Raw genomic sequence first — 17,640 nt, forward strand, 5'->3', positions numbered from 1 at the left:
ATTAATTTGCCGAAATCAATTTAAAAACACTTTTACCTTATTCCTTGTCGGTTCCTGATTCCAAAAACATATAAATATGATATGTTTGGATTAAAAACACGCTCAGAAAGTTAAAACGAAGAGAGGTACAGAAAAGCGTGCTATCATTCTCAGCGCAACTACTACCCCGCTCTTCTTGTCAATGTCACTGCCTTTGCCGTGAGCAGTGGACTGACGATGCTACGAGTACACGGTCTTGCTGCATTGAATTGCGTTCAGTTTCATTCTGTGAGTTCGACAGCTACTTGACTAAATGTTGTATTTTCGCCTTACGCGACTTGTTTAAATATTGAACTGCGAGCGAAAGCGAGCTGTTCACTGTTTGAAAAAGCAACGAGTGTAAATCTGGTACGACACAGCAAGCTATGTAGTATTCTGTTTATCCTACATTCTGTACTTACTTGTATTTTACTGAAAATGTCCTGCAGTCGAGGCAGCTAAATTGAAGACGCTTGTTTTAGAACCTCGATCTCTTCTAAAGCCTCGTGCAATCTATTACGTCAAAGCAAAGAAACGTTACTCTGAAAGTGTGGCGTGACGTGTTAGTTTTAATGATTCATCGAGGGTAATTAGCGAGCGCAATTTTTGTTTTCTATTATGACGTTTGTCTCGGTAACTTTGGCATCATAAGCAGTGGAAAAACAGGTCTCTGCCAGACTTGCTTGAAATGACCTCATTTACATGATATATACACGTGTGATTTGAACGATTATTATCTCACGGGTGTCTCTCTCACGTATGTAGGATAAATGACTTTTTTAGCGAGTGGTTATCGACAATTAATGACCGGTAATTTTTAATGAGTTGGGGCATTCTGACCAATCACAGGATCTGTTTCATTAAAACGCCAACTTGATTGAATTACAATTACTGTTCAACAAAGCCTACACAAACAAGGGCGTTTTCATGCCTTTGTTTACTGCCACAAAAAGCCTGCCCAAACCACAGGAGCTTGTATCAAAGCGCCGGTTGATCTACTCCTGTATCCTTCCTAGATGGCATGAACATCTTTTTAGATTTGTTGTTAAAAATTACAGCTTTGTATTCCATGTTTATTATCTTTTACGAAGTAATTATAGTTAAATAGTCTTTTAAAGTTTTATGTTTTTTATTTGTTCGACCTTCTTAGGATTATGGAGTTTTATGCACTGCCTTTGATAGTTAACTAAATGTTTGTATTTGAAATAGTCCATTGTAGTCGGTGTAGGCCTTAAACTTATTTTAATCGTTTGTCCAGTATTTAATTTAATTCTCTATTTTTGTATGAACTCAAATGTTTAGTGTTCTTAGTATGTCTTGTTAGGCTAAGTTCTATTTAATAAGAGTATGTTTGCGTGTGCTTATACCTAGTTATGCGCTATAGAAATCTCCTTAATAAATAAATAGATTCACAAGAAGGATAAAGGAGTAGACCGACCAGCGCTTCAATACAAGCTTGACCCAAACAAGGGTGTTCCCGTTTGACATTAGGTCAAGTTTTGACTAAATGTTTTCAGATAGACCTGAAATCGAGACGAGCGTAGTGGTGTTAGTGTGTGTGTGTGTGTGTGTGTGTGTGTGTGTGTGTGTGTGTGTGAGTGTGTGTGTGTGTGGGTGTGTATGTGTGTGTGTGTGCGTGCGTGTGTGTGTATGTATGGTGCGTGTGTGTGTGTGCGTGTGTGTGTGTGTGTGTGTGTGTGTGTGTGTGTGTGTGTGTGTGTGTCTGAGTGAAAGAAAATTGAGTCAAGAAACATAGATCTATACTCGGGGACCATGTCCATGACTTCGACCGCTTCGCAACGCCTTTGTGACGTCGGATAGTGACGTCACTTTGTTCTAAATTTAAAGTTGATTCAAGATGGACGACAGCTTGTTTGCTGAAATTGCAAACTACAAACGCGATAAAACGTATTCTTTTATAACAAAAGAATATGGAGATGTTCATGTTGCAAAGACGAAGAAGCGTAAAACACCCAAAGTAAGATGTAGGACTGCGGAGCCGCGGTCAAAAGGGGGGCGGGGAAGAGCTTTTCAAAGGGGAGACCATCTGGGGTGCGAGGGGGGTGGGGGGGGGGGGGGGCAAAATTGCTGTTGGGGGGGGGGGGGGAGGGCAATCAAAAACGAGGCTTGATCGGTAAAGGCGGACCTTTTTAGAGCTGAAAAAGTCCCCCGGAGGCCCTGTATAGCTCTGAAAAGTCCACCGGGGGCCCTTTTTAGCTATGTAAAGTCCCCCGGAGGCCCTTTTCAGAGGGGGGAACTAAACGGAATACTACACCGGTTAACCGGCTGCGGCTAGTAGTCTCGACGGCTTTTTCATGGGAATCGATCTTTTAACTTCAGAATGACAGTTTGACTTATGTTTTGATATCGCTTGACGCGACTTATCTTTGTTTACTGCCCCATAAAGCCTACACAAACAAGGGTACAAGGGTGTACTTTTTTTTACATTTAGTCAAGTTTTGACTAAATGTTTTAACATAGACGGGGAATCGAGACGAGGGTCGTGGTGTATGTGAGTGTGTCTGTGTGTGTCTCTGTGTGTGTCTCTGTGTGTGTGTCTGTATGTGTGTATGTGTAGAGCGATTCAGACAAAACTACTGGACCGACTGATCTTCATGAAATTGTACTGTAAATTTGTGGAACTAAAAACCAAATGCCCTGTCTACTTAAATTGTAGAAGTGAAATCCGAATGCCTAAATACTGTAACATTGTGGCACTGGAAACTTTAAGGACGCGAACTCCATGCTGTAAAGCTGTGAAAATATTCAAATTGTGGAACTAAGAATGGTAATGCCTTTTTACCTCAACATTGTGGAACTGGGATTCAAACCGCCTAAATGCTGGGGAAAAATTGTGGAAATCGTAAGATCGTTAAAGTGTAAAATTATGTAACTTCAAATCCAAAGTGGTGGCAGAAGGCCTTTTTATATTTAGTCAAGTTTTGACTAAATATTTTAACATCGAGGGGGAATCGAAACGAGGGTCGTGGTGTATGTGCGTGCGTGTGTGCGTGCGTGTGTGTGTGTGTGTGTGTGTGTGTGTAGAGCGATTCAGACTAAACTACTGGACCGATCTTTATGAAATTTGACATGAGAGTTCCTGGGTATGAAATCCCCGAACGTTTTTTTCACTTTTGATAAATGTCTTTGATGACGTCATATCCGGCTTTTCGTGAAAGTTGAGGCGGCACTGTCACGCCCTCATTTTTCAACCAAATTGGTTCAAATTTTGGTCAAGTAATCTTCGACGAAGCCCGGGGTTCGGTATTGCATTTCAGCTTGGTGGCTTAAAAATTAATGAATGACTTTGGTCATTAAAAATCGGAAAATTGTAAAAAAAAATAAAAATTTATAAAACGATCCAAATTTACGTTTATCTTATTCTCCATCATTTGCTGATTCCAAAAACATATAAATATGTTATATTCGGATTAAAAACAAGCTCTGAAAATTAAATATATAAAAATTATTATCAAAATTAAATTGTCCAAATCAATTTAAAAACACTTTCATCTTATTCCTTGTCGGTTCCTGATTCCAAAAACATATAGATATGATATGTTTGGATTAAAAACACGCTCAGAAAGTTAAAACAAAGAGAGGTACAGAAAAGCGTCCTATCCTTCTTAGCGCAACTACTACCCCGCTCTTCTTGTCAATTTCACTGCCTTTGCCATGAGCGGTGGCCTGACGATGCTACGAGTAAAATGGCATTGCGTTCAGTTTCATTCTGTGAGTTCGACAGCTACTTGACTAAATATTGTATTTTCGCCTTACGCGACTTGTTAATATTGAACACAAATGAAATCAGTTGACCTTAGTACCATGAAATGGTGGTACTGAAAAATCGACTACGAAGACGTTGTTATGAATTCAGCTGCTGCAGAAGAACCAGAAGGTCCGTCTGGGGTATGAGGACAACTCGGAGGAGGTTTACAAGAATCACCCGTTTTTCTACAGTGTCGACTGGGAGAGGCTGGCACATCTTTTCTACGCTCCTCCATATTTGCCCGGGCAAGGTATGTCCCATCGTTGTCTTGGTGATGTCGTTACTGCAGTAATTGCTTGTGAAGCTTCTGATGATACCACAGGCAGAATGTCTCTCGCGAGACGGGCGCAATGGCCTAGTGGATAAGACATCGGCTTCCCAAGCGGAAGGTCGTAGGTTCTTCTTTCTTCTTCAGCGTTCCAGAATGTTCTGGTTACGTGTCAGCTCGTTTGCCCATTTGGGTTCCCCACACTATACTCTGAGAGCATAGTCAGCTCACTCCGCTTTCGTTGAGTAGGCATGCTGGGTATTTTCGTGTTTCCATAACCCACCGAACTCTGACATGGATTACAGGATCTTTTCCGTGCGCACTTGGTCTTGTGCTTGCGTGTATACACGAAGGGGGTTAAGTCACTAGCAGGTCTGCACATAAGTTGACCTGGAAGATCGGAAAAATCACCACTCTTAACCCACCAGACGGCAGCGACCGGGATTCGAACTCACGACCTCCCGATCAGGAGGCCGACGTCTTACCACCACGCCACTGCGTCCGTCGGTCGTAGGTTCGAATCCAAGCCACGCCTGGTGGATTAAGGGTAGAGATTTGTCCGATCTCCCAGGTCAACTTGTGTGCAGACCTGCTATTGCCGTAACCCCCTTCGTGTATACACGCAAGCACGTGACCAAGTGCACACGGAAAAGATCATGTAATCCATGTCAGAGTTCGGTGGGTTACAGAAACACGAAAATACCAAGCATGCATCCTCCGAAAGCATGGCGGGGTAAAAACGGTCATACACGTAATCACCCACTCGTGCAAAACCACGAGTGCATCAAAAGCAAATTTTCATCGCCACTGAAACAGCAGAAAACTATATATGTTTGGAATCAGCAAATGATAAGGAACAGAGAAAGTGCAGTGTCTTCTTCCAACAATAAAGACATTCGCTATTTAACGGTTTTCTTCATTTTAAGCCCATATTTTTAATCAAACACAACACTATAAATTTAGATGTCACTTTTGTGATTCAAATATCGATTTTTCCGAAATCGACAAAATAGGTTAATTTTGTCTGAACATTTCATAAACGAATCTGTAAAGTACCAAGCTGAACTGCAACCCCATAGTCCGCACTAAGTAAAAGACAATGTAACGAACATTTCAAACAAATTGATGAAAAACTGTGACCGCGATCGAGAGTGCCGCCTGAACTTTTGCAAACGGGCAAATACGACGTCATCAAATAGCCCTATCAAAATTCGACGAAACTTGTTTCAAGCAAAAGCTCATGTCTGTACCAATTTTCAAAATAATCCGTTGGGTAGTTTTTGAGAAATGCTTTTCACAGACAGACACATATACATCGGGAGACAAACCTCGCTCTCCGCTGTCGTCAAAACATCCAGTCATTACTTGACTGAATGTAAAAAAAAACCCTAGGCAACCAAAATGCTATATGTATTTTTCTTTATATCTACAGACCGGGATGAGAGTGGGGTGACGGAGGCAACATGGCCGGACCTTGCAGAACAGAATATCGTCTTCAGTGGCAAGGGGGTCCCAAGGCGCCTGTCGCTGGCCGGGTTCAACGAGGAATCGGGGGAAAGTAAAGCCATCCCCAACTTCAGAATCAAGCCTCCCCCGCGAGGCTCTGTGACCCCGGTAAGGCGGCATGGTGCTATATATCGTCCCGATAATAATCACAACAATAATGTAAAATATAAAATATGTCCAGTCCTGAAGAAGCAAAATGTTTAGCCTGTAGGACATGAAAATTCCCTGTTGTTTTTACAACAATAACAGTAATTTGTTTGTTTGTTTGTTTGCTTAACGCCCAGCCGACCACGAAGGGCCATATCAGGGCGGTAATAACAGTAATAGTGATAATGTAAATGAACACTTATTAACAACCCTCCTGATCAAAAACGTTCCAGACGATGCGGAAAATCATCGAAAGCCATCAAGTACTTTTTGAAAACTCGCGTGCACATGTTTATGACGGAGGCACCGACAGACAAACAAGTCTGCGCTTATCACGCTTCGAAATCGAAATATAAAACAAATAACATGTGCAGATTTACTCACACAGTTTCATTTTCATATGAATCCCTTTGTGGTTAACTGAGCTTTAAACAACAACACAGCAGGCCGGGTCATGTTCGGTTCATAAAAAACTTAACATTCAGGATTTCTCTGATGTTTTTGAAGCTAATGCCACCAAATTTCACACAGTTGAAAGTTTTGATGATCTTCAGACATGACACAAATGTGGCTGGTTTTCGTCAAATTTCAAGATCACAACGTGTGTGTGTGTGTGTGTGTGTGTGTGTGTGTGTGTGTGTGTGTGTGTGTGTGTGTGTGTGTGTATGTGTGTGTGTGTGTGTGTGAGCGTGTGTGTACGTGCTGCGTGTTTGTGCGTGCATGCACTGGCGCTTTTACGCGAGTAAGTATATAATGTCAGCGACTGATATTTGTGCTATCCCTCCTTTTTCCAGATTGATTTTTCACCACTGCTTCATATCCAAGCACGGTAAGTACCTATCTTGTCTGTTTATAAGAATATTATAGTATGTACTTCTTTGTGTCGCTGTAATTATTAACATCGAAAAGGAAGACATTTAGTACAGATAACTCTTGGCAAGACTTTTCACCCAATGTGCACACTCCTGGCGCACATGTATTTCAGTCGAGCTCAGATATCAAAGTTTTATCTTTAAAGAACACGGTAAAATCGGTTAGCGCAGATACTAAAATCTATCGGCTCAGATTTACGACACTGATATCTTCTTCCTGGTTTGTATTTGTGGCTTAGCAATATGGCGCTGCTGCAGGGATCGCAAAAGTCTTGTTTATGTGTGTGAGTGTGTTTGTGTGTGTGTGTATGTGTGTGTGTGTGCGTGCGTGCGTGCGTGCGTTCGTGCGTGCGTGCATGCGTGCGTGCGAGCGCTTAAGTCTCGTTATTTTTCACAGATAACGACAGTAACTTGTCGACTTCATTAATAACGGGTTATATACTCTTCGTAATTATACTTTTGATGCTAGCATGCACCGTGTATAAGAAACAGGCTGAGATGGTAGCATGAGAGTAGGGCACACAGACAAACACACATACACAAATACTATCACACTCTTCTTCGTGAAATGTACCATACCCTTCGCGTACATACAAATCCATCAACAAGCAGGAATACTTACAGACGTATACCACGCCCTAGCATCGACGCCCCCTAAAATCAGCTGCAATGCCAGGCTGCACCCAAAACTTGCTACAAGAAGAAAACACGCACGGAAAGTCTTCTGGAAAAACTTGTTTTGGTTCCGTTCACAATGCATTATTCATTGCAACTTCTGCTGGTGAACACAGCATAAGGTGTAAAGTAAATGTACGCTTATATTTTCTATCGAAAGAAAGCATTAAATAAGTGCTGTGGTCTGTTGATTGAGCTGCTAGCCGTAAATTATACTCAACACTAGGTTTAAAAGCCTAAAATACACATGCTGTACTTGTCATAACCTATTGTTGTGTTCTCTGGTGCATCAGCATTCATTCATCTCCATGTAGATAAAGTTTCATTGCCCAAAGTCCATCCGCTCCCAAGAATTTGAATTTTTACTATGAACACTCAAGATTTGCCGGCTGCGGGCTGCAACACACACGGCTTCTCAGCAGGCTGCATGCTGCAACAATTGTCGGCTGCGTGCTGCAACAGTGCGTTTAGCAATTAAAACATGCAATGTTGACCTTTTGGACGGAAAATTGCACACATGATGACATGAAAAGTTGCCAATTTACTAGTGAATGCTAAAACAAGTTCTATCGGGTGCATTTTGGAATGATAAGACACAAAAAACCTTTGGTTAAGGTAACGTGTGAAGAACATGCAGGAGGAGAGGTCGGTGAGGATGTTCTTCCTCTTCTTCTTTGTACACAGGCTATCAATTACTGTGAGCATCCCCAGTGTAAGCGAATACATTCACATGAAACATACCCATACCTACCTAACACATTGGAGGTAGATTTACGTTAGTTTCTTTTAACATAAATAGTGGAAGGAATCTCCAATTAAGAAAATACTTGCATTCACTCACTCACAAAACATATACTGCCCAAAGATTGCTAATGATATATAAAATTTTCTATACCTCCGTATCTCGCAAACCAGTGAGAGCAATGAAATCATATTTTACAAGCTTCTTTATAGAAATGTCACCTTACATTTCGATGATTCTTGGGTCGATTAATTTGTAGATAATAAGAATTAAGTAGATCGAAAAATTAAACGTTCTGCCCGGTGATACCAATATTTACCGGCCAATTTTCGTGATAGTTTGTGAGTATGTAATACAAAATACAGATGCAGTTTTGTTTTTAAAAACAGGTAGAAAAATATTTTTTCCTGTTAACTCCATAACTCATTGTCTAATTTATATACATATATCAAGTAATTAATTAAACATTGTCAGTGAAAGACAGCAAAATACGGAGTAGAAATTCATACAAATTATCTCTCACAATAGAAATATTTTTGTTATGAAAAAAGTATATCCTTAGCAATCATTGGGGTATACATTTACACTGACGTTGTGCAAAGGGTCTGCTGACGTATAAAAGGAATTTCGAATCGACTTATAATTCTAATTGTTGAGAATGGATTGCAACCTACGCCAAGAAAAGAGGGAGGAACCAGAGTAAACAGAATCTATACCCCCCCCCCCCCCCCCCCCCGTTGTATGTGTCTGAATCAGTCATACGGTTTGAAACGTCTTGAACATGCTGATGCTGAGACAGTTGCTTTGCTGGTCTGAAGCGTTTCTGGCATGTGGGACATTCATGCGTCTCCACTGTAGCACGGCATGCATGCCGAGTAAGATCTCGTCTGTTTAAATACGATTTCCTGCATTTCTGGCATACATGTGGTTTGATTCCAGCATGGTCATTACAGTGTGACTCATAAAGTTCCTTTTTCATGAAGCTCTTCTCGCAAACATTGCAAGTGTAACGTGGAGCTGCAGTATGTTTCAGTCTCATGTGCTCAGCAAGATTTGTTTTTGTCGTATAAGTCTTGCCACATTCACACAGGTGACGCCTTCTCTTCATAGGGGTCGATGTAAGTGGTCCTCTCGAAGGGCCAGGCTCAGCCTCAGTCGTCACGGTCACCTCCGATTGATACGTCCATGAAACTGTCCTGAAACTCGTTACTCGCCTGAAACCTCCATCTGCAATAGAACAGATGCTCCGACCCTTAAACAAACCGAAAACAACGCATACAGATCATGAAATTGTTGCAGCCCGCAGCCGCAACTCAGCGGTAAACTATTGCAGCATGCAGCCACCCCTTATTGCAGCCCGCAGCCAGCAAAGTCTTAAGTACTTGCATGTGTTTGGCTACTGTGTTAGAAATACAGCACACCGGACCGTAATATTTCTGTCACTCACACAGCAATGAATAAGTTTGCTATGGAGTATACAAAAATCTCCCAAATGTTCATAAATTCTGGTCGACAAGACAGAATTGTTAGTATTTTGAACAAAAAGGTTGTAGAATACACACAAACACGCCTTCTTGGCGCGTGAGCTCGCGTCTGAGTAAAAATTGAAACAAAGGCAGGTTCAACCAACATCTTACCCTTCCTAAACCATACTATTCATTTTGAAATACAATCTTATTAAGGCGCCAGAGACAATTATTTTTGTAGAGACAAATACCACGCGTATGTTGTTGTTGTAGCAAGTTTTGGGTGCAGCCTAGCATTGCAGCTGATTTCAGGGGGCGCTGATGCTAGGGCGTGTATACACACCCACATGAGCTCGGCCTCTCCGCTCCATCTGTCTCTCTGTCTCGACTCTCTCTGTCTGTCTGTCTGACTCTCTCTGACTCTCTGTCTGTCTCTCTGTCTGTCTCTGTTTCTGTTTTTGTCTCTGTCTCTCTTACTCTCTGTCTGTCTCTCTCTCTCTCCCTCTCTATAACTGATAAACACGCACCACTACGTCAGCATAGAGTGAAACATCCCCAGCTTCCCCCTTGGTTAACCTCAGACATTATCGAGGCTATGGCGATTCGTGATCATTTCAAAGAGCGCAACATGAAAACAGAGTATAAACTGCAACAAAATAAAGTTTTGGACACAGTGAGACAAGCAAAGACAGAATATTTTAATAAACTAATCTCTGAAAAAAAAAGGATACAGCTACAATCTGGCGAGCAGTGAATGAAATTCTTGATAAATCTAGGAAGGGATCAACCAATTCTCATTCACAAATATCTCCAAATGATTTTAACAAACACTTCATTTCGCTAGCAGACAACCTAAAATCTTGTCTCAATCAGAGTGATTCCCTTGATACGGATGATTGTCTTGAAAAATTAAAAACATTCTGTGGACAACAGTTGAATCAAACTGACACGTTTTCTATTCCTCCAATCTCAGTGCACGAGGTAGGAAAACTGATAGAACAAATGGCGAATAAGAAGTCAATGGGTCCAGATAAGATTCCAGTCAAGTTGCTGAAACTTGCTTTACCTTACATTGTCGATTCCCTAACTTATGTTTATAACCTGAGCATACAACAAAACGTGTTCCCTTCTATTTTAAAGTGTGCAAAGGTACTACCACTTCCAAAAAATAAACTACTTTAGACCTATTTCCCTCTTACCTGTTTTATCTAAACCCTTAGAAAAGCACATACAAAAACATTTACTGGCATATATGGAACAAATGAATCTGTTTCATCCTTTTCAGTCTGGATTCCGCTCTAAGCATTCCTGCCACACCGCCTTAAGCTCTTTATGCGAGACTTGGCTCTCAGCAATAAACAAAGCAGAAGTAACGGGAGCGTTGTTTCTGGACTTTAAGAAAGCCTTTGACCTAGTAGATCACTCACTTCTACTAAAGAAATTAAAGTGATATTTAAAAGACGACTCAGCCTGTGCCTTTTTTGAATCGTATCTTTCAAAACGGAAACAGTATGTATCCATTAACTGTAAAACTTCGTCAAACGAGTTTGTCCGGAGTGGTGTCCCTCAATGGTCTGTATTAGGACCTATCTTGTTCTGTCGCGATATAACCTTGAACGGTTGAAAACAACGTTAAACACCAAATAAAGTAAAGTAAAGAAACTGTATTTATATAAATGATTTACCCCTTCATGTGTGCGATGAAAAAGTTAGATGTGAGTTCTTCGCGGATGACTCTTCTGTCCACACCAGTCAAAAATCTTTGGAATCCGTCAATTCTTCTCTTCAAACAAGTGTGGATGAAATCACTAAGTGGTGCGTTTCTAATGCAATGATCATTCATCCGATTAAAACAAAGAGTATGGTGATAACCACGAGACAAAAACACCAATTAAGTCCTTTACAATTACAACTGTCAGTTGGTTCAACTCAAGTGCAGCAAGTTAGGGAACATAGATTATTGGGTGTTACCATTGATCAAGAGTTGAAATGGCAAACTCATTTGAGTAATATCTGCAAAATAGTATCAAAGAATTTGTACCTGTTATCAAAATTAAGGCATTACGCAGATTCTGAAGCACTCAAAATGTTCTATTACGCCCACATAATGCCTCATATAAACTTCGCTTCAACACTTTGGGATAACTGCAGTGATGTTCATTTAAAAAGACAATTCCCTGCATCGCCGAGCTGCAAAACTTATTCTGTATGATTTGAATAGGTCCACGGATGATAAACTAAAGCTCCTGAATTTCCTCCCCTTAAAAGATCTGTTGACGTTAAACAAGGCTGTGTTCCTGTATACAATTCTAAATGACGACTGTCCTAAATATTTGCAATCACATTTCAAACATGCCACAAAAAGATAATATTATGGGTCCCAAAAAATCATCCCTCCTATACCTCGCATAGACCTCTACAAATCGAGCTTAGCCTTCTCAGGAGCATTTCTCTGGAACTCCTTCCCCCAACAGATAAGAAATGCAACTTCAGTGAAAATGTTTAAGAGACAGTCACGTTCACACATCATTCGTGAATGAAATGTCTTGTTCGATTGTTATTTTGCTAATTAGCATTTTGTACTAGTGTTAACGGCTGATCTGAGCAACTTCATTCCCAAATGAAAGATATAACTATGTCAATGTAATTCTGTACTTTTTGAGTTCTCCTTATGTAATTCCTTAAATGCACATTGTGTTGCATTCCATACAATGTATTTCTGTATTTTATATGATTCAATCTATATTTTGTACGTGCGTCCGTCTTTACGTGTTGTTTAAAGGACAGGTTGGAAGAATAGGCTTTCCTAAAACCTTTATTCTTTTGTAATAAAGTTCTGAGTCTGAGTCTGAGTCTGAGTCTGAGTCTGAGTCTCCCCCCCCCCTATCTCTCTCTCTCTCTCTCTCTCTCTCTCTCTCTCTCTCTCTCTCTCTCTCTCTCTCTCTCTCTCCCACCACGTTTGCGTTTGTTTGTTTGCTTAAAGGCACAGTAAGCCTCCCGTAAACCATCACAGAGCTCCCCGAGCGTCTAAATACAGTACAAGCATACTTCCATTTGAACGCTCACCGAACGGGAACATCCTGGCTGCTTTCTGTCGAGCGTGAGACATTTTCAAAGAATTTATTTTCGTAGACTTGTTCGTTAACAACAACGGCGCCTCGTTTTTGCGCTAGACCTAACTTTTAAAATCTAAATAATAAATTGACAGCTTGTTACACAAACATTCTTTAATCATAAAAGAATTCGTTTTTCATCAAGACAAGATCAGAACAATTCGAAGTTGTGAAAGTTTAAAAAAAAGAAAAGCCCGGAAGCAGGGTCACGCAAGGGTCGTAGCAGACGAAGGTTTATCAGTGCAAATCGCCGTTCCTCTCAACAGTCAAAAGCCATCGCTAGAGTTCTTGTGAACCACAGCCGTTGTTTCGTGCATAAAAAAACGTGCTATTGTAGATAAGCTCACATCGAGTCGCATTCATGACTAACTGACGACTGCATTGTGAAAAAGGAAAACTGGATCACACGGGTTCACGATGGCTCAGGGGTAAGATAAACCACGCAAAAATAAATTCTTTGAAAATTGTTCGCTCTTTACGGAGGGCACCTAGGATGTTCTCAATTGGTGAGTGTTTAAATGAAAGGGTGTTTGTACTGTGTGTAAAAGCCTGACCGTATCTGTGATGGTTTACGGGAGGCTTACTCTGCCTTTAACGCCCAGCCGACCACGAAAGGCCATATCAGGGCGGTGCTGCTTTGACATTTAACGTGCGCCACACACAAGACAGAAGTCGCAGCACAGGCTTCATGTCTCACCCAGTCACATTATTCTGACACCGGACCAACCAGTCCCAGCACTAACCCCATAATGCCAGACGCCAGGCGGAGCAGCCACTAGATTGCCAATTTTAAAGTCTTAGGTATGACCCGGCCGGGGTTCGAACCCACGACCTCCCGATCACGGGGCGGACGCCTTAACACTAGGCCAACCGTGCCGGTCTGCCACCACGTGCTTTCTTCTAAATATAATGGTGTCAGTATAGAGAGAGCCCAGTATATATATGTGAAGTCAGCAGGACTGTTGCTAGGATTTTTTAGGGCAAGTTTGCCGAAATGGCCATGAAAGTTTCGGCTATTTTTTGAATTTTCAAATAATCTTTTAGCGTGCATCTTTCCCCCACCACTAAAAAAAAGTTCGTCACTTCTGTCGACATGGCGGCAGACGTCTCGGTGATAGGAAGTAAGTTGTGGCGTTCCACTGACTGACGATCGACCCCAAACTACATTCCTGTGTCAGCAAATCCAACGGTTATGATCAGGAAACGAGCCATGTGTACTTTTTGTTCTCAATCAATCAATGACGCTTGATCAATGCACAAGGCCCTGTGGTTAACCCTTAACCGCTATTCCACCAGACATGGATCTCTTGTAACTGGTTCGCTGATGGACCCAGGCCGAGGCAGCCAGGATCCACGAATAACACTGGGCAGACTGACGAGAAACGGGTCAATAACCTCCACCCTCACCTTGCAGCCCGCCGCGGGCCGTGGCGGGGAGCACCCCCACTCCAACATGGACACGCTGGTGGAGAGTCCAGCAGGCAGGTCTGTAGCTGTACGGTACACATCGTTTGGGGTATTAGCTCACTCTCGTCAAATGTCAAGGTCACTGCGAAGTCATGTTGGGGTCATGAATGTAACATCATCTTTTTATAAAACAAATGTGAAGCTAGAGCGGACTCTCGTCAAATGTCAGGGCTACAGCGGAGTCATGATGGGAACTTTGCAAACTCCTAGGGTTTGATGAACTAAGACAAAACCCAAATCGGGTCGACACTCGTCATTTTTGAAGGACACAACGGGGTCATGTACGGGTCAAGAAATCGAAAAACTATCATTTGCTTTCAGAATTCTCCCTCTCGCCGAGACTAAAAGACTTCCAATGATGATCGTAGGGTTTCGACGAAATTAATTCACGTGCGGGGCCTGATGTAAAACTGGTCGAGGGCGACTCATGCTTGCCCAGAGGCAGTCCAACTTTAATTCGTAAAAAGTGTGCAGTTCCTCACTCCTTGCATGAAAGTCAATGAAACTTGGTATTTTTTCAAACGGACAGCTGCCTGAGGCATGTCGGAAAGCCCAAGAGGCTCCGGGCACCTGGACTTGACAGCTCCAGTAACTTTAAGGGCAGGTGGGCCAGTGCACTATGTTTTTTTTATTTGAATGTTTTATTTTGTTTGAATGTTATTTTATGAAAGAAATGAATAAACAATGACAAATGATAGTCACTTTTTGTATTTTGTGTTGCTGGTTTTTGTTTTACGCGACAAAAACAGTCAAATACAGACAAAAGTGGAGTACAGAGGGGATATGATATTTCAGCAGATATGATTGTCACACTGTGACAATGTGCACTTTTAGTGCCCTTACAGCCAAGTGCCCTAACAGACTTTTGCCCTTACAGCAAGTGCCCTCAGACTTTTGCCCTCACAGCAAGTGCCCTCAGACTTTTGCCCTTACAGCAAGTGCCCTCAGACTTTTGCCCTTACAGCAAGTGCCCTAACAGACTTTTGCCCTTACAGCAAATGCCCTAACAAACTTTCTGTGCCTTAGCAGACGACACAAACTCCTTCTCTACACAGCTTATTTACATCTGAGCGGCGGCCATGTTTTATTCCGCCTAAAATCTATTTTTACAGCAACATGAGGGTGGTCGCTGCGCGGAGTTCAGGGTCCATCCCCGTAATCATGATGGAAGATCCCCAAGTCAACTGTTGTCATCGCTGCTGGTCGGACTGCTCCACCTCCATGGGCAACGCCTGCAGGAACCAGGCCGTGACGTGCAAAGCCCTCTTCTGCGGGCTGGAGAACGTCAAGCCCCCCGTGTTCAAAAAGCGTCCCAGCGTCGTGGCCTACGCCCTGTCTGACAGCATGGACGTGAGTGTTGCTGATTTAGTGGTTGGGGTGATTGGTGTGCGGGTGTGTAGGGGACCAGGAGGTAGGTGTGTGTGTGTGCGTGTGTGTGTGTGTGTGTGTGTGTGTGTGTGTGTGTGTGTGTGTGTGTGTGTGTGTGTGTGTGTGTGTGTGTGTGTGTGTGCAAAAATGGCAGACAGAAAGGGCGAAAAAGGGTGCGCGCAAGAGATAGATCAAGAGGGAGGGACAGACAGACAGACTGACAGAGACTGACAGAGTGTGTGTTGATCTCGGTCTGTGTCTATCTGTTTCTGCGTTTGAAAAAAAGTATACACTATTTTCATGTGCCAGTCCTTACACAAACTAGTCTTATGCTCTTCTGTCTCAGGAGGAAAACCACAGGCAGTTCCTGATCACCGGACCGGCAATGGAGTCAGTGCACTGGTCTCACAGCAACCTGACGGCCACAAGGACTGCAGCGCCGGTCGACGAGACACTTGTCAAAGACGCACAGTAGCACTGTTATGGAGTGGTATAGTCCGGTTTTTAGACAATCATAAATGCCTCTACACAACTCTATAAATTTAGTATTTGTTTACAGACTTGAATGTAATCTGAATAGTTGTCCGCTACCGTAGCTTACAAGGCACAAGCGCACACGCACTCACACACGCAAAAACCTGGTGTTAAATGGATCTTGACACTGCCAAGACTAATTATTATTAGTTTACAAAGCTTTTTACATCACAAAATCATTTCCGGCTTCGACCAGTACCCTAGGCCGACAACACCGCAAGAAACTCTACAGTCCAAGACGCAGACACCTTTTGGCTCAAACAAAGCAGCTTAACAGGTAAGACGAATAGGTATTCTACTGTACGTTACCCTACTGCCATCTTTCGGCTTTCAAGATGTTGGTATGGCTGTAAGTCCTTCAGACGACTGACAAGGGTGCACCAGTCCTCACGACACCGCAACCATTGCTTGACGTAGTCCTTGATCCTTCCAGTTCGTCTCGGCGGCTAACTGTAGAACCCTGCCAGCTCTCCATGCCATGGTCATGTCCACAAGCCGCAGTTGACTGGTTCAGTTCAGCCTCCGGCGATGAAAACCCCCCAGTTGGAACACTGTAAAGTTTATAGTCCATAAATCAACTTGTCTTTAGTTTCTTTCACTCGCACAATAAAAATACTCACTCGTCCAACATATTAAGCTGCATGAGCCAATATAATTATTTACACGTTAATTCCTGTTTTCTAAAGCCAAGAAAACGTTACGTAAAACCCTCACATGTTTAAGCAGTGTAGCACAATAGCTTAGGTCTACACAATAACATTAAACACAGAAACAGTCACTCTTCTCACATACGACAGCATGACATGAAAATATAACCGGTTTCAAACATACCTCAAAAGAGTGTAAAGCCAACATTTAGTACAGTCGCCGGCCTGGCATGAATATGAAAATGGAAGATATCATGTAAGCTGATAGGGAAAGTTCGTCAGTCTTCGTCCTTCTTCAGTCAGATACCTAAAACAGGAGCCCGTCTGCTAACGTGTTACGAAAAACATGAGTCGAGCTTGGCTCCTTGACGGCGACTGATTTTACAAAGTCGTTCTTGCTATGACATTGCCAGTGAGCTGTCGCCTGCATTACTTGCACGTGAAAAACCTTGTCAGTTACACAAAGGTTCAACTGCGGTCAACGCGACGGTATGCAGCCTATAGCCCTTTCCAATGTCTGACCATCGCTATAGTCTATTCTATTTACAACAATACACATTAGGCCAAAAATACGAGTAAACCGCTTCGTAACATCACCCCCTTTCCTCAAAAGAAAATGAATTGTTGAAAAAACGATGAAATTTTCTGAATCTCGATCAGAGATTATCCAAAAAGTCAAAAGAATTATATACAGGGCATGTTCAGAAGCTGTTTAAAAAAAAAATATCATGAACGAAACTCGAGTAAGACCTTGGTCTTGCAAGAATATGCCAGTCAACACATCAAATCAAAAATCAAATCAAATCTGAAAATGTTACTTGATAAACAGGACAAACAAAACAATCATTCACACCCGTGTAAGCGCACGTGCCTTGAGATAGAAAACAATACTGCTAAAGGGTCAAACAAACAAACACTATTGGGCGCCAGATGTTATGGTCCCTTATTGGGCGCCAGATGTTATGGTCCCTTATTGGGCGCCAGATGTTATGGAGTGGTATAGTCCGGTTTTTAGACAATCATAAATGCCTCTACACAACTCTATAAA

The 17,640-nt window shown here is 42.2% G+C and overlaps 1 protein-coding gene across 1 annotated transcript in view; it reads left to right on the forward strand.

Moving 5' to 3' along the window:
- Positions 1-16,580, forward strand: part of LOC138964131 (uncharacterized) — a 48,425-nt gene extending 31,845 nt beyond the window's left edge. The window contains exons 12-17 of the mRNA XM_070336019.1: positions 3,896-4,037; positions 5,488-5,669; positions 6,503-6,537; positions 13,873-14,061; positions 15,156-15,393; positions 15,758-16,580. Coding sequence (XP_070192120.1) covers positions 3,896-4,037; positions 5,488-5,669; positions 6,503-6,537; positions 13,873-14,061; positions 15,156-15,393; positions 15,758-15,886 — 915 coding nt within the window. The 3' untranslated portion in view covers positions 15,887-16,580. The remainder of the gene's footprint in view (positions 1-3,895; positions 4,038-5,487; positions 5,670-6,502; positions 6,538-13,872; positions 14,062-15,155; positions 15,394-15,757) is intronic.
- Positions 16,581-17,640: the final 1,060 nt, after the last annotated feature.

The sequence above is a fragment of the Littorina saxatilis genome, linkage group LG4, assembly GCF_037325665.1.
Source record: "Littorina saxatilis isolate snail1 linkage group LG4, US_GU_Lsax_2.0, whole genome shotgun sequence".
NCBI lineage: Eukaryota > Metazoa > Mollusca > Gastropoda > Littorinimorpha > Littorinidae > Littorina > Littorina saxatilis.